Source organism: Guillardia theta (assembly GCF_000315625.1).
Source record: "Guillardia theta CCMP2712 unplaced genomic scaffold GUITHscaffold_33, whole genome shotgun sequence".
Taxonomy (NCBI): Eukaryota; class Cryptophyceae; order Pyrenomonadales; family Geminigeraceae; genus Guillardia; species Guillardia theta.
The window spans coordinates 448,471-467,852 of record NW_005434641.1 but is presented as its reverse complement, the minus strand read 5'-3'; the positions used below and the strand labels follow the sequence as shown (position 1 = coordinate 467,852).

At 54.4% G+C, this 19,382-nt stretch overlaps 5 protein-coding genes across 5 annotated transcripts; 2 read left to right on the top strand and 3 right to left on the bottom strand.

Moving 5' to 3' along the window:
• Positions 1-52: 52 nt before the first annotated feature.
• GUITHDRAFT_163164 (hypothetical protein) lies at positions 53-6,296 on the bottom strand (the record flags this gene model as incomplete). Its single annotated transcript, XM_005832808.1, has 30 exons — positions 53-103; positions 146-210; positions 414-479; positions 531-603; positions 655-683; positions 911-988; positions 1,072-1,153; positions 1,348-1,388; positions 1,549-1,681; positions 1,814-1,870; positions 2,098-2,178; positions 2,326-2,401; positions 2,560-2,627; positions 2,790-2,861; positions 2,966-3,016; positions 3,169-3,267; positions 3,315-3,351; positions 3,542-3,609; positions 3,768-3,846; positions 3,922-3,965; positions 4,134-4,198; positions 4,316-4,363; positions 4,502-4,574; positions 4,771-4,830; positions 5,041-5,085; positions 5,150-5,221; positions 5,407-5,487; positions 5,704-5,760; positions 6,135-6,194; positions 6,246-6,296. 30 exons carry the CDS (start codon positions 6,294-6,296, stop codon positions 53-55), a joined length of 1,962 nt encoding a protein of 653 aa, XP_005832865.1.
• A 1,505-nt stretch (positions 6,297-7,801) lies between these two features.
• GUITHDRAFT_159666 (hypothetical protein) lies at positions 7,802-11,793 on the top strand (the record flags this gene model as incomplete). The annotated part of the gene is made up of 6 exons (XM_005832807.1): positions 7,802-8,131; positions 8,183-9,451; positions 9,504-9,584; positions 9,633-9,737; positions 9,785-10,746; positions 10,795-11,793. The coding sequence occupies 6 exons, from the start codon at positions 7,802-7,804 to the stop codon at positions 11,138-11,140; spliced, it is 3,093 nt and encodes a 1,030-aa protein (XP_005832864.1). The 3' UTR covers positions 11,141-11,793.
• On the bottom strand, positions 11,755-12,765 carry GUITHDRAFT_163162 (hypothetical protein; the record flags this gene model as incomplete). Its single annotated transcript, XM_005832806.1, has 3 exons — positions 11,755-12,006; positions 12,284-12,374; positions 12,707-12,765. The coding sequence occupies 3 exons, from the start codon at positions 12,763-12,765 to the stop codon at positions 11,833-11,835; spliced, it is 324 nt and encodes a 107-aa protein (XP_005832863.1). The 3' UTR covers positions 11,755-11,832.
• Positions 12,766-13,528: 763 nt separating this feature from the next.
• GUITHDRAFT_152593 (hypothetical protein) lies at positions 13,529-15,098 on the bottom strand. The gene is made up of 6 exons (XM_005832805.1): positions 14,483-15,098; positions 14,286-14,385; positions 14,089-14,159; positions 13,958-14,040; positions 13,864-13,906; positions 13,529-13,815 (listed from the first exon to the last, which is right to left on the bottom strand). Exons 1-6 carry the CDS (start codon positions 15,006-15,008, stop codon positions 13,763-13,765), a joined length of 876 nt encoding a protein of 291 aa, XP_005832862.1. The 5' UTR covers positions 15,009-15,098; the 3' UTR covers positions 13,529-13,762.
• A 2,238-nt stretch (positions 15,099-17,336) lies between these two features.
• On the top strand, positions 17,337-19,306 carry GUITHDRAFT_108332 (hypothetical protein; the record flags this gene model as incomplete). The annotated part of the gene is made up of 5 exons (XM_005832804.1): positions 17,337-18,379; positions 18,435-18,608; positions 18,663-18,710; positions 18,805-19,174; positions 19,226-19,306. 5 exons carry the CDS (start codon positions 17,337-17,339, stop codon positions 19,304-19,306), a joined length of 1,716 nt encoding a protein of 571 aa, XP_005832861.1.
• Positions 19,307-19,382: the final 76 nt, after the last annotated feature.

Genomic DNA, 19,382 nt, shown 5'->3' with positions numbered 1-19,382 from the left:
CTGCCTTTCCCTTTCCTCCACTTGTTCCCCTATGGTAGCGGTTCCCTCCGCCTTACACGATAGCTCTTGGGCCAGTCAAAGGAACCACACGGTTGAACACGAGCTGTGACAAGTCAGCTGGGCTGGATAATGGGGAGGTCAGAACCTTGCTCGAGCTGCTGTCCAGGTCGACAGCGAAGAAACCGACGCGCTGGAACTGGAAGGAGGTGCCTGCACATGCGTCAACCTCCTCCCGCTCGTTCCTTCTCTGCTCGACGTCGTACTCCCTTCTCAACGCTCTTTCATCTGCTCTGCTCTGCTCTGCTCTGCTCTGCTCTTCTGCTCTGCTCTCCTGTTCCTGCTAATCTTTCCATTCATCTCCCTCCTTTCCTCCCCTGTCCCGCTCTCCCCTGTCCTCTGTTCCTTCTTCTCACCTGGCTGAGAGGCGAAGGCAAGGAGCGACGGCTCCACCAGAGCATCTTTCTCCACCTTGAGAGAGTCTGACAGGCATGGTGAGGGAGCAGCAGCAGCGAAGTGACTTCTCCTCTCACCCTGGTTGATGTAGTCCAGCCAGGAGCCAGCTCCTCCCGCTACCTCCTCGTCGTCCTCCACATCTTCGTCTCCCTGCAGCGATGGTGAGGGAGGGAGAGAGGGAAGCGCAGTGGGGGTCAAAACCTTGACGGGCTCCTCAGCCGCTGCAGCAGCTGCACGATAAAGTTAAAGAGGAAGCAAGAGAGCGTACGAGGAGGAAGGAGGCGAAAAGATGATGGGGGGGCAACGAGGGAAGAAGCAGATGACAACAAGGACAGGAAGGAGTAGGAGGACCACGACGCCGCAAGGCAGGAGGCGAGACATAGTGATAAGGGAAGGAAACGGAAGAGCAAAGGGAGGTGAAGAGAAGGGAGAGGGGGAGGGGGGAAAGGAGATCAACATTTTGCAGGAGTGACGTTTGGATTCTCGACGGTGAACAAGTTGCTGTACAAGCGAAGCTCAGCCTTGACTGCAGCTCCTGTAGCAGATCAAGTCAACCTCTCCACAAACCTCCTCGTCATCCTATCCCCTCATCTCAGTCCTCCTGCATCTCCTCCTGACCTTCCGACACCCAATGGATGTTTCCCTTTGGCTTGGCGTCTCCACGAGGGCGTACAGTTGCCTTCAGCTTCTCGACGTTCCCCTAGCGGAAACCCTCAGCCATCCCTCCCACTTCCGTCCACCGCCACCACCACCGCTCCCTCGTCCTCCTCGTCCTCGTCCTTGTCCTCCCTCTCTTTCTTCCAAACCTCTTCTCCTAATCGTTCCTCCTTCCTCTCTGTTTCTCCCTCCCATCCCCCACCGCTTCCTCTCCTTCCCTTGCACAGCTCCTCTTACCTTGCTGTCCTTGACCACTTCCGTGCACGTGAGCACAACTCCTGCCCCCCCTAGTGAGATCGCCATCTTGTATGCTCCATCTCGTCCCCTGCTCCTACACCCTCCTCCCTCCTTTCTTCTCACCCTCCCTTATCTTCTTTCTCCCTCCTTCCCTCCTCCCCTTCACCCCTCTACCTCCTCCTCCTTTTCCCTCCTCCGCACCTGTTCCCAACAGACCAACATCCTTGTTAGGAGCGAGACCGAAGTACTGGGGATCGTCTTGCAGGCGGAAGTCATCGCGCTCGATGAAGATGGTGCGTGAGAAGAGAATCTCGCGTTCCCCCATTGACGGATCCTGATGCACAAGGTGAAGGCAGGGAGGCGACGAAAAGCGACAGCACGATACGAGGAAGATGCTGATGGAAGAGTGAGGAGTGAGGAGCGGGGAGGGAGGATGGAGGAGAGGGGAGATGGGAGCGAGTGGCACCTTGGGATGATTTGGTACTTTCAGCTTCTCCTCCTGTGTCATGTTGGTGATCTCAACCTGAAAAAGGAAATCGTTAACATTTGAGAAAAGACGGATGACCACCACGATGATGATGATGATGATGATGATGATGATGATGATGATGATGATGATGATGACGACGACGACGACGACGACGACATGACGACGACGAATATCGTGGAGATGGTGGTGGTGTTGGTGGTGATGATGATGATGAATATCGTGGAGATGGTGGTGGTGGTGGTGATGATGATGATGATAACCTTCAGAGGGCGCACGACGGCAAACACTCTCCTTGCCGAGAGGTCCAACTCTGTTCGGATGCAATTCTCCAGCACATGCATCTATCAACAGGCCAGTGTGAACGAGAACGCAGGAGAAGAAAAAGAAGAGCAGGATAACAACGAGGAGGTAGAGAGTTGAGGGAACAGGGTGTAGCAGAGGAGGATGATGCAGAGAAGAATGAAGACATCCATGATGATGAGCAGGACCTGAGTGGTGATGGTTCCTGATCTCGTGACTCCGATCTGCTCGCAGAAGGCATTGATGGAGCTTGGGCTGTATCCTCTGATGGAGAAGAGCGTGAGGAGAGAATCGGTACGGGCGAAGAAGATGCGAAACGAAGGAGTGCATGAGGGAGGGAGGGAGAGAGGGAGGGAGGGAGGGAGGGAGGGAGGGAGAAGAGGGACGGAGAAGAGGGACGGAGAAGAGGGAGGGGCTACGACCTCCTCCTCAACCCATCTAGGGTCAGCAAACGAGGATCATCCCAGCCGCTGACGATCTTCTTGGTGACCTGTGAAGGAATAAGGACAAGTGAAGCGAGAAAGATGAAGGAAAGATGAGATGAAAAGGAAGGATGCGAATAAAGATGCGAGAACAGTCAGCGGGGCAGGATAAGGAGAAGAAGCAAGCAGGGATGAAGAACAAGGGGGGAGGGGGAAGGAGATAGGGCAACCAGAGCATTGAGCTTTCTCTTTGAGAGAACATTGTGAGTGATGTTGCAGCGAGAGTACTCCCAGGTGACGGGCTGATAAACAAAGACATGTCAAAGTTGACAACTGCTCGAATCCTCCTCCTCTGCTTGTTTCCTGCCCGTCTCTCCCTCTCTTTCTCCCATTCTTCCTCCTTCACCTTGTAGATTCCAAGCTTGTGCAGCAGCCAGTAGTACGGGCCGTCGGCAGCCTATCGGGCCGTCACAACATGAAACGAAGATGACGAGGATAAGATGCAGAACGAGGTGAACGAACAATGAAAAGGGAAGGGAATTCGTGAATTAGGAGGACAAGGGATGGAGTTGAGGAGGAGGAGGGAGAGGAACAGGAGGAGATAGGTACCTGTCTGGTCTCAAACTCGAGTGTGCAAAGAGAGTGAGAAATGTTCTCCAGCGAGTCGACGATGCAGTGAGTGTAATCGTACGTCGGGTAGATACACCACTTCCTCAAAGTCACTCCTCCTCCTCCTCCTCCTCCTCCTGTATTACTCGATCACCAGCCTTGGGATGAGGAGAAAACTTGATGCTGTCTTCCAAAGTCAGTTCCTCGTCCCAAGTTAATTGCTCCCTTTTATTCTCTCCCTCTCCCCCCCGGCCAATGAATCCCTCCTCACTCCTCCTTCATTCCATCTGCTCTTGCACGGCGACTACTCGCCTCCTCTGCTTTTCATGCTTCACTTCTCCTCCACTTCTTTCATCTTCTCCTCCATTCTCACCGATAGAAGACAGTATCCCACATGGCTGGGTTGTCGCTCCAGAGGTCTCCTTTCATACGAAGCATCGCCTAGAAATCATAACCCGTTGAGGAGATTGGTGCAAGCAAGAAGCAGATAAGGTAACAAGGGAGAAACACTAGGGTCAGGCGAAGGTTTCCACGGGGAAGGAAGGGAAGAATGAAAGGACGAGGACAAGGAAGGAGGAGGGAGGACGGAGTAGATATACTTTGCCCTCCTCGTATTGTCCGGTCCGCATCTTTTCAAACTTGGCAAGGTTCTCCTCCATTCCCGTCTCTCGCCAGGGACTGCGATGACCTCAGGGTCCTCTCGCAGCAGGGGCAATGAAAGTTCTCATGGGAGGCAACGCCGGGCCTGCTCACCTGTAGGCGCCAGCCGGCATCTCTTTGAGGTGATCGATGTGCGCCTGCAGGAAGGAGAGATGAGACGAGGATGGCAGCCCAGAGAGAACGGGGAGGAGGAAGCAGGAGGATGGGGAGGAGAGGAGCAGGAGGACAGGGAGGATGGAACGGGGCAGAGAGGAGTGAGAGGATTCGAAGGAGCGAGCAAGTGAATGGAGAGGAGGGGGTACTACCTGTCGGATGATGTCTCTGCTCGCCTTGATCTCATCCTTGGTCTGATGGCAGACATATGCATCCCCTACAGCGACAACAGACATCAAGGGGAAGGAGAGGAAGGATGAGGAGAAGATGGAGATAGAGGTTGCAGAGGACGAGGACGAGGACGGTCGGCGACATCTAAGACATCCTGTATCACCTTGACGGATCAGCTGGAGAGCGAACTGGTAGAGCTCGTCGAAATAATCTGAGACAACAGTCAGCACAGATCGCGGCTGAGGGCCAAGGAACTGCGAAGGATGGGACGGGATAGGGGGAAGGGGCAGGAGGAAAGACACAGGAAGAGTAGGAGGGAGGGTCGAGTGCTCTAAAGCCGACAACCTACCAGAGGAATAAGTAACTTTGATTGGATTATTTCCGAGCCATTTGACGTTGGCAAGAATGGAGTCAATGTATTCCTAGACCAAGGCATCCTTTTCGTCAGCACAAAATGCGCATACTTCCTCCTCCTTCCGTGTTGACTTCTTGCTTGTCTAGAATTCCCCTATTGCTACCATCTTTTCCCCCTGTTATTCTACTTCTATCTCTGTTACTATTCTCCACCTCCCTCCCTTCTCTCCCTTCTCTTCCTCCTCTCTCCTCTCATCCCTTCACCTGCTTCTCCGCCTCCGGATTCGTGTCGTCGAACCGCATGATCGTCTCGCCTCCGATCCCCTTCAACGATGAGTCAATTGGCAAACAACCATGAGAACAACTTTGTGATGAGAGCAAAAAGAAGACGCAGATAGAAATATCAGGAGGAGGACAAAGAGCAGGTCGAACAGCGGAAGCAGGAGCAGGAGCAGGAGCAGGAGCGGGAGCAGGAGCAGGAGCAGGAGCAGGAGCAGGAGCGGGAGCGGGAGCAGGAGTGGGAGTAGGAGCAACCATGCCCTTGGCGATCTTGGCTTGCCCAAAGTTAAAGTTCATCGCCTGAGGAGCATATCAACATCTTGCACCAGCCTCGCACGTAAAGAGAACAAGACTCTCTCATCACCTTGGCGTGACCGATGTGAAGGTATCCGTTGGGCTCAGGGGGAAAGCGGGTGAGGTACTTCCCTCCTGTGGTCTGCAGAAGGAGCCCAAGTGTGAGGAAATGGATGAGAAAAGGAGAAAGAGAAGATGTAGGGAGCGAGATAAGGGACAAGAAGAAGCAAAAGAGGTGAAAGGCGAGGCAGCAGGAAAGGAGAAAAGGAAAAGAAAAGCTTGAAAAAGAAGAGAACACAAGCAGGAGAGGAGAGGAGAAGAGGCAACCTTGAGGTGCTCATCAAGAACTTGCTGTGAGTTGCGAGCGTAGTTCTTCTCCTCGGGTACTCCATCCCTCATCGGCTTTGCCTGTAGGAAAAATGAAAACCAACAAAGTGCTGCGTACAGAACGGATCGAGGGAGGAATATGAAAGAAGAGGAGAGAACAAGACAGAGGAAGGCATGTGGAGGGCACGCAAATAGTGAGACACAGGTGCTGAAGAGATAGCAAAGGGTAGGGCGATGTGGGAGCTCATCAAGACGAGCGAAATGAGCAGGAGGTGCGAAGGAGCGAGAAGAAAGAACCTGCAAGTTCGTCTTGGGATCTGACAAGAGGAGCGTGCGAGAGGCGTTGGCTCCCGTCTGCTCATCACAGCAGCGGTCAGGGTTCGAGTCCATCAGTCGGCTGTTACAACTTTCTCGGGCTCCTCTGTCTTCTCCGCGGCCGCGGGCTTCGGCTCCTTCTTGGGCTTCTCGGCCTAGCGACACGACACTCTCTTAGCTCTGTATAGGTGTGTCCTGTCCAGCTGCTTGCCTGCACCGAAGAAGCCTTGCAGATCTCTGTGGCCTGCCATAACCGTTGAGAGCCGTCCCCTCTTACCCCACTCAGCTCCTTGCCTTGTCGTAGAGAGCCTTGGCCTTAGCGAAGTCATTCTCCTTCATGGCGGCATCGCCCTCTTCAATGAGCTGCGGCAGCGGAGACCTCAGCTGGCACCAGACGTCACCGCACGCCGCACCTTCAACCCCTCAGGGTCTGGTCGCTTCTTGTAGAACTTCTGCGCGTCACTCTTGGCATTCTGCAAGGGCGTGCGGACGTTATAAGAGCACGAGAGCTGTTCCATCCCTACCTTTGCTCCACTCTTCGTCACTGCTCCTGGTGCATCGCTCTCGGTGGCCATGTTCGTCTCTGCGTCGCAAGTCTTGATAGGGCGCAAGCATGCGCGGGGATAGCTGCAATGCTTCCTTCCTTCGCCCCTCCCTCCCCTCAGCATCATCAATATTCACATGAACGACATCATCGTCGTCGGAATCATCGTCGGTATGAACGTGTTGGTGAACAAACTCGCTGCACAGGCAGAAAGGGTTGCTCGTGGGTGACATTGCATGCGACAAGATCAGAACAAAAGCAAGATGAAAGCGCGCAAGTTAGAGATGCATGGTTGAGAACATTGCGAGGATCGCAGCATGTGTTCTTTCAGGATGAGATCGCACGCTACACTGAAGGCAATGAGGTCAAAGGGGGGCGTTAGTAAGGCGATCCCGTAAACCCCCATCAAAACTGGATAATCAAAGAGAGGAGGCAGCACAGGAGGGTCAGCGAGTACAAGCAACAAGAGCAGTGTGGTCGAAGCATCGCAGTTAGATATGACAAGACACATCCTTCTCCCCATCCCTCTCCGTCCGCCATGCTCCCGCTCCTCCGCTACGATCCTTCCGGTCTTTTGGCGCCATGGGGGAAAAGCCTGACGTGCGTGGCGGTTTTATAAAGCTTTATACCAAGTAGCTATGGTACAAATTAAAACAATTAATTTGTATTGAATATTTTTATCATTGTTATTTCTCTATTATTCTGGATAGCAATGGTATCATATTTCGATATAAAGTTATTTATCTCATACAGATTACTATAATATTCATCTACCAATGCAACAGGGTTGTATGCATTCCATCAAATCAATTCAATGTTTCTAAAACTATTTTAAGTATACAAATTGCAGTTTTACACGTTTTCCAAAATCGGGGACTAAAAATTTGTTTTTGGCATTATACAATTTATCTCCTTATATTAAAAATCATTTTCTATAATATTTTGTAATACAGTACCAATGAAAAGATTTGAGAAAAAAATCGTACAATGAAAATATAAAAGTAGATTTTGATGAAGTAAAACCAATTTAAAGTTTTAGGGTTTTAAGTGATGCAGGCGTCTGCCGCCGCTCTCGTGAAATGGCGGGAGGGAATGGCAGGGACGATTTGAGGGGGGGCGGGGCGGCAGAGAGGAGGAGGAGGAGGAGGCGAGGTGGAGAGAGGGGAAGGGGAAGAGGACGCGAAGAGAGCAGGGCCAGGGATGGGGAAGGGAGGGGAGGGGAGGAGGGAACAGAATGATGGGGGGCAAAAAGATTGGTAGGGAGCGGAAGCACGATCCAGGAGGTGGGAGGCGACGAGGCAGCATATGTCGTGTGAGGCTAGTTTTTCAGAGCTATGGCTGTCGAGGATAGACGAGGAAGGCGCAGCATGTTAGGATAAGTTGATGCCAAAGTCACATTTCCTGCGGTCGATCAAACTTCCTGCAAAATTTCTCAGCTAGTGCCTCCTTGCTTCCTGGTCCCTATCATCAACACTCACACCTCGTGCAAGCGTTGTAGGTAGCCCACGCTAACCTGTCTTGTTTTGCAGGGACACAATGGCGAACCCTGCTAGCCTGCCATTTTCGCAGGAGATCAGCCAAGACACGACAGGGCTGAGCACGTCGCAAGCGCAAGAGTTCGATGCGTCCTTCTTCGACGAGGAGGAGGACGCAAGCCAGGACTTCAAATTCTTCGAGTTCTCACACACCCAGGGCACGGAGGCGGATGTGGAGTTCAACTTCAACGAGTTCGCTGGCATGTCGCAAGATAGTTCGCAGCCCGCTTTCTCGGACTGGGCAGCCGACGGAAGCAAACCCTCAGTGGATGGAGACTCAGAGCAGCCGTACGCGGATAATCGCAACTACCAGGACGGGAATGTGGGGACGGTCGAGCTGGACTTCAAGGAGACCTTTGACGACGACGCGCTGCATGACGAGGATGGGAGCAGGGAACTCCCGGCGCATGCCTGCGCCTACTGTGGGATTCACAATCCCTCGTGTGTAGTTCGATGTATCAAGACAGGGAAGTGGTTCTGTAACAGCTCAGGGAACAAGTTCAGCGGCTCCTGCATCGTCAACCATCTGGTGAGATCAAAGCAGAAGGAGGTCTCCTTGCACCGTGATTCCCCTCTTGGCGAGACCGTACTCGAGTGCTACAACTGTGGAGAAAGAAACGTCTTCATGCTCGGATTCATCCCCGCAAAGCAAGAGCAGGTTGTTGTGCTGCTCTGTCGCCAGTGCGTGCAGGCGGGGGGGATGAAGGACAGCAACTGGGACCTATCGCTGTGGCTGCCGCTCATCGATAGCAACAAGTCGTTCCTGCCATGGCTGGTGAAGCCACCTTCTCAGTTCGAGCAATCGCGAGCTCGTCTCCTCACAGCCACGCAGCTCTCTAAGTTGGAAGAAGTCTGGAAGAACAAGCCAGATGCAAACCTGGAAGACCTCGACGAACCTGGGATCGACGATGAGCCGACACCAGTTCCGATGCAGTTTGAGGACGCCTATCAGTACCAAAACATCTTCGGCCCACTGGTCAAGTACGAAGCTGACACGGACAAGCAGATGAAGGAGCAGCAGACCAAGGAGGACCTGGTGGTGCATTGGGACATTGGGCTGAACAACAAGCGCATTGCTTACTTCATGTTCGCCAAGGACGAGGGAGAGATCCGGTTGATGCCCGGAGACGAGCTCAAGCTCAAGTTCAACGACGGGCTCAAGCAGTGGAGCAGCATTGGTCACGTCATCGAGAAGCCCAGCAGCGAGGAGGTCGCGCTGGAGATCAGGAATGGCAACAACGCGCCCATCGAGGCCACCCATGGCTTCAGCGTTGAGTTTGTCTGGAAGTCCACCACTTATGACCGCATGCAGAGTGCGATGCGAACCTTTGCTGTGGACGAGACTTCAGTGTCCGGCTATCTCTATCACCGCCTTCTTGGGCATGACGTGGAGCCGCAACCAATTCGTTGCTCTCTCCCCAATCGATTCTCCGCTCCTGGCCTTCCTGAGCTCAACCATTCTCAAGTGTTTGCGGTGAAAAGCGTTCTGCAGCAACCTCTCTCTGTCATCCAGGGACCCCCAGGAACCGGCAAGACCGTCACCAGTGCCTGCATCGTCTACCATCTCTCTCGGATGGGCCATGGGCAGGTGCTTGTTACTGCCCCCAGTAACGTCGCTGTGGATCACCTGACTGAGAAGATCCACAAGACGGTGAGGCGCCAGGTGTCATACGATAGGAACTTGGACTGAGTTCTGGTGCCAGGGGCTGAAAGTCGTCCGCATGTGTGCGAAGAGCAGGGAAGCAATCGGCTCCAGCGTTGAGCAACTCACCTTGCACTACCAAGTTAGAGATGAAGGACTGCAGTTACTTTGTTGCTCATTGTTTGACCAGGTGCAACACTTGGACACGTCTGACAAAGCGGAATTCCGAAAGCTACAGCAGCTCAAGAAAGAGCTTGGCGAGTTGTCCACCCAGGACGAGAAGAAGTACAAGCAGGTCCTGACCACTGAGTGAGGTTGTCGAGGTGCTGACAGCCTGAGCAGCTCAAGCGCGCGACTGAGAGAGAGCTTTTGATGGCTGCTGACGTCATCTGCACCACTTGCGTCGGAGCAGGAGACGCGAGGCTCAACGGGTTCCGCTTCACCAAGGTGCTGGTCGACGAGTGCACGCAGGCGACGGAGCCGGAGTGCCTCATCCCCATCGCCATGGGAGCGAAGCAGCTCGTGCTCGTGGGAGACCACTGCCAGCTGGGGCCTGTCGTGATGTGCAAGAAGGCTGCCAAGGCTGGGCTGCAGCAGTCGCTCTTCGAGAGGATGGTCAACCTCGGGGTGAAGCCAGTGCGTCTGCAAGTTCAGTACAGGATGCACCCGATTCTGAGTGAGTTCCCCTCTAACACCTTCTACGAGGGCACACTGCAGAACGGGGTCACTCACGCCGAGCGACACGCGCATGCCATCGACTTCCCATGGCCTGTCGCGTCCAAGCCGATGATGTTCTACATCTCGACCGGCGCCGAGGAGCTCTCAGCCTCGGGTACTTCCTACCTGAACCGAACTGAAGCCTCCAATGTTGAGAAGATCGTCACGCGGTTCCTGAAAGGAGGAGTGGTCCCGGAACAGATCGGCATCATCACCCCGTACGAGGGTCAGAGAGCTTACATCGTGCAGTACATGTCGAGGAACGGATCCTTGAGGAAGCAGCTCTACAACGAGCTCGAGGTGGCGAGTGTGGACGCGTTCCAGGGCAGAGAGAAGGATTTCATCATCCTCTCCTGCGTTCGCTCCAACGAGGGCAAGAGCATCGGATTTGTCAACAACCCCCGGCGCCTCAACGTTGCCCTGACCCGAGCGAGGTACGGAGTTGTCATCCTAGGGAACCCCAAGGTCCTTGCCAAGCAGCCCCTGTGGAACAACCTGCTGTGCCACTTCAAGCAGCACGAGTGCCTGGTCGAGGGCCCTCTCAACAACCTCAAGCAGAGCATGATGCAGTTCCAGAAGCCTCACAAGTTCTACAACGATCGACGTGAGGCTGGCGGACCCAACGCTGAGGGCAGGCGAGAAGGAGGAAGAGACCCGGAGTATGACCGGAGAGCTGTCCCGTACTCCTTCGATGGCCCTCCTCCTGGCTTGAACTTCGCCGGAGGCTCAGGCCCCCCCAACAATAGGATGGACTTCTACGGGGGAGGAAACATGCAGACGCAGGAGGCTCTTTCGCAGGGCAGCTCGATGTACAACTCGCAGGCTGGGATGAGTCAGTTCAGCCAGCAGTTCGGAGACAAGCTGAGCCTGGGCATGAGTCAGGACGGGTTCGACATGCGATCGCAGAACATGGCGACACAGAACATGCGAGGGTCGCAGTCGCAGTCGCAGTCGCAGTCGTCGCAGGGACGCTACTACTGAAGGTGACAAGGAAGAGAAGAATCTCAAAGCAGCTCAGAACCCGGGAGGGTTTGGAAGAGACGATCTCACATGAAGAGCCGACGGCCTCGTCCTGTTTGTGATGGCGATGCGGGAAAGAGGAGCAGGTCCTCAGAGATGGGAACCAGTGAATTCCTCGCGCATGAATGGAGGAGGATGAGATTGAACGGGCGAGACTGCCAGGAAGCCAAACAGAGACTCCCTCGCGACTTTGTTCTTCCTCAAGTCGACTGCTGTGGGTAGCAGCGAGTCTCAGCAATCAGCCAGCAGAGACAATATGACATGAAGCAGCAGACTCAGCGATCCGTTTCAGATCGAGAGGACATGAAGGCATGCAAGATAGCCAGCTTCTTGCAAGGATATGAACGATGAAGACAATCACAAGGCGGACGAGGACAACGACGAGGTGTCTTCTCGTCCGATCTCGTCTGCTCATTTTTCTTTGAGCTATGCTCCTCCTGCCCTCCCATCCCGGCAGCTGTGGCTGCTCCGCCTGTGCAACTGACCGCAGGGGCAAGAGACTGATAGCTCTCTTTCTCTTCCGATCGAGCTGGAGACAAGCGCGTGCTCTGCTCCTCTCGTCTTTTCAACATCATCTGCTTAAGTTGTCGTGCATTAAACGTTCGCCGCATGTTCACCATCCTCCTCCTTGCCATCCTTCTCTCACCCTTCCTCTACTTCCACACCGTTCCAGCTAAGCAGCTTCCCTTCCTCACCGACAGGTCCACAGGAGCGCTTGAGGCCTCTACCGAAGCAGCGAAGGAGGGGTCGATGGCACGAAGGAGGTGCTTGATGCGGTACGCCATCTTGGCGTTCTGCTCCTCCAGCAGCTTGTGGCCCTCGACCGCCTGAGGAAGAAGAAGAGTCAGGGGAGGAAGTGAAAACCCCTCCGAGGACAACACAGCAGGAACCACAAGGTCAGGGGAGGGAGGGATGAGGCGATCTAGCGCAGGGCAAGAAGGCGTTGGGAGGCGGAAAGGTTCAACAGCACGCAAGAGGGAGCATGAGTCATCATGAGGGAGGCCTTGCCTGGTCCCGCTCCTCCTTCAGCCTCTTCAGGGGCGCCCTTTCTTCTTCCAGCGTCGCACGAAGGACGCGGAGTTTGTCCAGCATCTCCTTCTGAACCTTCTGCAAGGCTGGGCCCTCATCCTGGGAAGGAGCGCTGGAGCTGGTTTCTGCTAGCAGCGCACTGATCTCCTTCACCGTCTCCTTCAGCCTGCAAGTCAAGTAACCAGAGTCACTTGGAGCAACACACATTTCATAGTATGAAGGCCATCGATGAAATTCTGTCTGGAACCTCTCCCTTCCTCTCTCTTTCAACACCCATCTTCTCTGTTGAAAGCAGGGATGTTCAATTCAATCTCTGCTGTTAAGTGCATAGCTCGCAACTTTTACAACCATCATCATCATTATCTCCACCACCCTCATTTCTCCGCCACTTATCCTCCAGTAAATCACATCTGCCGATCGCCTCTGAACTTATTTGCATAGTATTTCTCTCCTTCTTCTTCTTCGTCTTCGTTTCCTCCTCCTCCTCCTCCTCCTCACCTCGCGATCTTCTCCTCCGCCTCCTCCGCCTTCTTCATGCATGCCGCCACGTCCGCCATCTCCGCGTGCGGGACTGATGCGGGCTGTATGAGATCGAAGCAAAAATCGGCCCGGGGGGGCCGGTTACGGTCGGCCGCACGGCCCGGGCCCCAGCGACCGTCCGGGCCGACGGTTCAGTGCTGGCCCAGTGGCCCCTGAAGGGGTGGCGGGCCCCGGTTCAACCGTCACCGCCGTGTTGAAGCCAGTGGCCCGGGCCGCCGCCGGGTGCCTACCCGGTGACCACCGGGAGGCTCCGGTTTCAAGTTTGCCAACTTCGGATACGGCAACCGGTTAAGTTTTGTGTGAGTGACAGGGTAGTCGATATGAAATATGGGGTGGTAGCTTTGTTTGAAAATCAGTACCAGATAATTTCAGATGTCGGAGTCTCTAATCTACTTCGGACCATACGGTAGTACCCCGGCGGCAACTTTCAAGTTTGTCACGCCCGTGACGGTGGGCCTGGGACCGTACCGGCCGCCCCGGTACCGTGCCAGGCCTGTGCCGCTGAGGCCCGGGGCCCTCCGAGAGCCACTGCCACGCGGCCAACTCAGTCAGCAACCGATGATTGCCAAGTTGATTGTGGCATGGCAGCCTTGCAGTGGCCGCGGCACAGGCTGCGGTCACTGCGCCGAGTCGGCGGCCGTCGCCCTGACGGGTGACAGTAGTACTTTATACCGCCTAGTACCGTACGCGGCAACCCGGGCCGACCGTACCAACGGGTTCGGCCCGGCCGGTGGCAGTGCAGAGGCTTCCGGCGGCGAAGCCTCCCGCTTCACTGGCGACGATGCCACTCGTGTGATAACCGTTAGCCAGTAGTACATGATAAGGATGACTGCGTCGGCGAGTCAAAGCGGCCGGGCAGGCTCCATCAGGGCCTGTCCGATCTCAGGATCGGATCAACTTTCACGTCCCGGCGATGGCAGGGTTCAATGTTCGGCTAGTTCGCTGCCACGGAGTCAAGTCCTACTTGAACCCGGAACCTGTGACCCTGATCCTATCCTCAGGGCCTATCGCTGCTCATCTGCTTTGGTTCCGCATGGGCCAGCGGTTCTCCTTCCCGAAGGCTCCACCTGTGGCCGGACATAAGGGGCAGGAAGGGCATCGTCACATCCTCTCACCTCTGACCCGAAGGCTCTTGTTCTGCCCATGCCCGCCGATCCACTGCTCACAAGTCACAAAGGAAGGTCTCGAAGCTGGAGCCATCAGCAGCACCGTGAGAGCTTGTGGACGGTAGGAGGCCGGGCCCGGGACCTCATGACTCCTCTTCGAGTAGTCCTCTCCCCTTTCTGACGATCCTGCCGCAACATCACCGTCCGCTCCTCTTTGCGGACGGCCTCCCTCACCGAAACCAAAGGCGGGCGGAGTCTCCTTGGAGGAGAGACGCGCGAGAGCATTGTCTCGCGTCCCTATGTTGCTGCCATGCACGGCTCAACGATCTTCTCCCTTCCCCCTTATCGCCCTCCTGCCCCCTTCCCCTTCTCTCAATCCTTCACCCTCACCCTTCGCCCCCATCTCCCTCTCTCTCACACTTCTGCCTGACCTATACGTGTAGTCCGAGCCGTAGTGCCCCGGCCCAGGCGTCTCTTTCACCTGCACCTCATACCAGTCGGGCTGCATAACAACTCCAGCGAGCCCTCCCCCTGCCATGCACGATCACCCCCAGCCCACACGCTTCCTTCCCCTTACGCTCCCCACCCCCATCCCCCTCCCTTCCTCCCTCGCAGCTCTCATTCCCACCAGCAGCATGGAAGACAGAGCCCTGCGGGCCAGCTCGAGACGTCTTTGCGTGCTCGCCGATGACAAGATCAGGAGCGATGTCCCGGTAGTTGAAGCCGAAGCTGGTTATCCTGCTCCTCCTCTCCACCTCTCTCATCCAGCACTCTCCTGGCCCGCACCCACTGCCCATGCTGAACCCTCGAGCGGGGTTCACGATCACTCCCGCAGGCTGCCAAGCCATCGGGCAGCTGTCGCCCGGCCACCTCCTCTTCTGTTCGTCAAGCAGCGAGTGGGTCTTAGAGAACTTGAGACGATCGTACCGCACGCTGCTCTCCATCGGGTTCCCTTCCGAATATCGTCCTGGGCCCGGTGTCCATGCTCTACCGTCCCGGGTGAGAAATGAGCCAGGGCAGCCTTGGGAAGGAGGCTGGTAACCAACCTTAGTCTTCCACGTCCCTCCTCCCCAAACTTTTTGCTGCTTCCAAAAGCGGTTCTTCCCCTTGCGATGCGCACGCTGGCCCTGCATCCACTCGCATGCTGTGGGCATTGAAAGGACGGGCTTGAGGGTGGAGTGTTGGACTATCAGTCTATGCGGGTCTTTTCAATGGCATTGAAGCACATGCCAGCAGAGAATCTGTCAAACGAAATCAGCAGGGGCAAGGAACAAGAGGACATGATCAGAACATAACCAGATGAGCAAAAACAAGTTGACAAGATGAAAGGATGACCACTATCGCCCATGACATGATTAGACATCATCATTTCCAGCATTTTCTACCGCGCTCCCCCCCTTCTCCTTGCTGCTGCTCCCCATTGCTCGGCATCAAATTCCAACCTTCAACGACTCGGCGAAGACTCAAGTCCGTTAGTTTAGATCAGACAAGTCTAAACCAATCTAAACCATTTTCTAACCCTCTACCCATCGATCAGAATGGGAAAATGTCATGCTTATAATCACGTTACTCATAACTCCATACCCTCCATTGTAGGGTCAGTGCTGACATTTCCCAGACCTCAGAAGAGTCGCTTCCATATCCCTGCATCATCTACAACGCACGAGAATATTGAAAATCACAACGGATCGCTGCGGAGCTGACAGCGAACATCCAGATACCGCAAGGTTACTCAGTCCGATGACATGTAGTAAAAAGAGGAAGAGGTTTTTGATTTCCTTCCAGAAGTGAGTCGATGTTCTATAGTAAGAGATCTTTACTACTTGTGCACGTCGATGCGCAACCCCTCAACAGCAACTAGGGATAGAAGGGGTGCTGACGAAAGAAATAGCAACTCTTCACAACACGCGGCCTAAAGTAGTTTTTGCCGGTTCTGAACCGTTGACTTCTGAGATCATATCACGTAACATGGTAAAGAGTCGGCGCTGGCTCCTTCAGATTGACCGTGGTAGTACCCACCATTATTCCTGGGAATAACTAGGGGTACTGGTATTTAGCACCTTGAGCTGTTTAGAAGGTCGGAACGAGCGCGAAACGCCTGGAATCCACGGTGGGTCACCTGGATGACCGAGATTTTCATGAACAAAATCACGAAGAGACTCTATTTCGTTGTTTCTAACAGAGGGTTGCAGCCTGAAAAGGTCAAGCGATGTCATCAGTTAGTCGCAGGTGCTGCTGTACAGCCGCAGAGTACCAAGTTTACCACGTTCCCAGCATTGCAATCTCGAGATTCAAACATGATAAGATGACGATGCTGACCAAGATTGTTTACTCCGAACGAGTACAGACCCATTCTTAAATGGCGAACGAGTGTCGGAAAAATATTAATTTTCAAGGTGTAATTTGGTAATCTGAAAGGCAATTCCTCTGAATTTTCACATATTGAATTATTTGCCTCAAATTTTATACGCCATTAGACAAATGAGAGTCGAAACATTCCTGTGGGATATGAGTATGGCTTCCCCACACACCTCAAAAAAACTACCTAGCGAATATTACCATAATTTAGTTGAGTAAAAATATTAGTACAAATATCATATTTCATGGTACCAAGTTTGTAACATAAAAGTTACTTATCAAAGGAAGTAATGTATCACCCTCCGTTCCCTTGAGTCAGCCGGTCCTCAATTCCCTCACCACCGGTCAACTCGGTACCCCTACCACCTGTAAAGGATCACGTTGGGAGAATAGGAGGAATGTACCCCAAGTCACCCTCTGAAAAGTATGGAGAGTTCTGGATGACCGGTACTTTTGAGAGCAAAGAAACAATCAAGGTATAAAAGGTAGGGTGGTAGTCCACCCCTACCTACCTCTATCAATACACCGGTACTTTCATTTGTATACCCCTTACATTCATATGTCAGTACCCACCACATGAAGTCCCAATAATGAAGTTGGTCTGTTTTACCCCTCCGATTTAGAGGAGCAATGAGAATGGACGGGTATTTAGGACCCCTGAGACTGACTACCCCACCATGAAGGAACATACCAGCCAAAAATGGACCCCACCTGCTCTCATCCCTCAATTTCGAGGTACTGGCCCCATGGGAAGGGTGCTGAGTCCGGAGGGTGGAAGAGAGGGTGGGTAGGGTGATGCGGGGGTAGTTAAATCCCTGCCTGGAATAAATTGACTCCCGTCTCCCTCCGTCCTCCACCCTTCACTCGTTCCTATCCCATCTCCTCCCCCTCCCCCTCCCCCTCCCCCACCCCCCTCCCCCCCTTCCCCCGTCGCCTCCCCCCTCTCCCTCCCCTCGCACTCTCCCCTCCTCTCACTCCCCGTTCCCTGCTTCGCTCTCTCCGTTCCTTGCCAGTTCTCCTTCCATTCCTCCATCACTCCCTCTTCGCTCACAGCGGAACCTGAGCGGGTTGGTGCCATTCATATATATAGAAAATCAGCAAAACTCGAACAGGGCAGAAGCAGCATGAAGAGAAGGAGCGATGAACCCTTCGATCCAGAGTACTGGAACAAGCCCGGCAACCTCTACAAGATGAGGAGATGGCTCTCGTCGAGCCGTCATCCTACCAAGAAGGCGTGTGATGCTTGTAGGAGCGCTAAGGCCAAGTGCCAGGACTCGCGGCCGTGTAAGAGGTGCATTGCGAAAGGAATCTTCTGCTCTGGGCAGGATACGGCCATTGAGCCGGAAGAGCAGGTCGAGAGCTCTCAGATCGCAATGAAGGATGGGGTGATGCTCATCTACAATGACGTTGCGTTCAGGGATACCGACGTCGGCAAGCTACCTCAGAGGATCCTGCGGCTCGTGTGGGAGTGGAGCTTCGTTGCCAACGACCTTGAAGCTATCTTCAATGCCATGCCGAGCTCCCTCCAGACCTCCATCGCAAACGCTGTGTCTGCCGTGGAGACCATGGCATCGATGAACCACGTGATGGACGTCCCTTCAGGTCACCAGCTAATGAACGACACTTGTGCAAACGCCATGTTCTCGACTGACACGAGCGGGTGGGACTCGACGAACCTGGGCTATCAGTGCTTCACCTGGGACCCCATCCTGCAAAAGCGGACTAGCGTAAACTGCAACGCGGTCATGGCCGATTTCTTTGGGTTGAGCCGGGAGGAATGGCTCGCGAAGATGGCGGGGAATGACGGGAGGATTCCAACAACAGACTTGCGATACCTGTGCATGATCCTGGAAGACCTGCTGTGCATGAGCAACCCGACAGTAGTCCACTACCTGCGGTTCTCCAAGAACCTGTTCAAGCAGGGCCACAAGGAGGGCGTTCTGGTGCGCTCGACGACGAAGAAGCTCTACGACTCAGCTGGCAGAGTCTGCAAAGTCGCCATGTCCTTCGCCCCCATCAGCGCGGAGGAGTACGACCGCGCTCTCCTCCAGGCCCCCGACTTGTGCGAGCCCATGATGAAGGCGCTGGACGATGAGCCCAAGAGCGGGATCCAACTGATCGAGGACGGCACCCTCGCTCAGAAGGAGAGCATCCACACGCTGTGCAGGTAGGAGATGCTATTTCCTCCTCCTTCTCCCTCCTCCTGACTGACGTCGATGCAGGACCCCCAACGGCAAGAAGAAGCTCGACAAACTCGCTTCCATCATTGACAGCCGCTTCGCTCACCTCGTCAGCCTGGCCAACGGGCTGCGTGCCAATCAGTCCAACTTTGCCCATCACCAGAACCCCCCGTTTTCAGCTCCGGAGGACCTGCATCCTCCGATGAACTCAACAAGGTGAGGGCGAGCTCTGCCCCTTCCCCCCGCAGTAGACTCACGTCCTTCTCCCAGCACAACCAACTTCTACAGCCACGAGAGCCCGATTGGAGCCATGTCAAGGTAAGGAAGGGGAGATTGGTAGAGGTGGGAAGGCAGTGGGTAGTGCAGTGGGAGTGGAAGGGGACCAGGCAGGTACTGATTGCTGGTCTTGAAGGTCTCAGCCGATGCTCCATCACGCCAGCGAGGCTCAGCTGCAGTTTGAGAGTGAGGCAGCGAGCTATGCTCATCCTCACCTCGACTTCGCCTCCTCCTCCTCTTACATGCACTCGGCACCATCCTCCTCATGCGAGATACAACCTTCTGCTCCCTTCTTCAACATGGCCAACATAGCAGCATCCTTCGCAGGAGACGGCAGCCTCCCTGCCTTCTCCGGGGGGTTTGTGCAGCAGGCAGGAGGGGCTTCGCTTCCAAATCCTGTCGGTCTGCCAACTCACAGTGTGAACAACCTGCTGGTGGGGGGGATGATGAATCCTTTTCCCAACGTGAACTCCTTGCCCGGCATGCCAGATGTGTTCAATAACCAGGTGAGGAGGAGGAGGAGGTTGAGGAGAGAATTTTGTGATTTTCTGCTACAGGTTACTGTGAAGCATCAGGAACAAGGTCCTGGATACATGTGGTTGTCGGGCACGGGGATGGGAATGGGGTCGGGGATGTAGAAGTAGCGGGGAAGGATGTGTATTGTTTGTTTCTTGTTATTCTTTTGTCTTGAAATCTTGTAGATGATAAAAACAA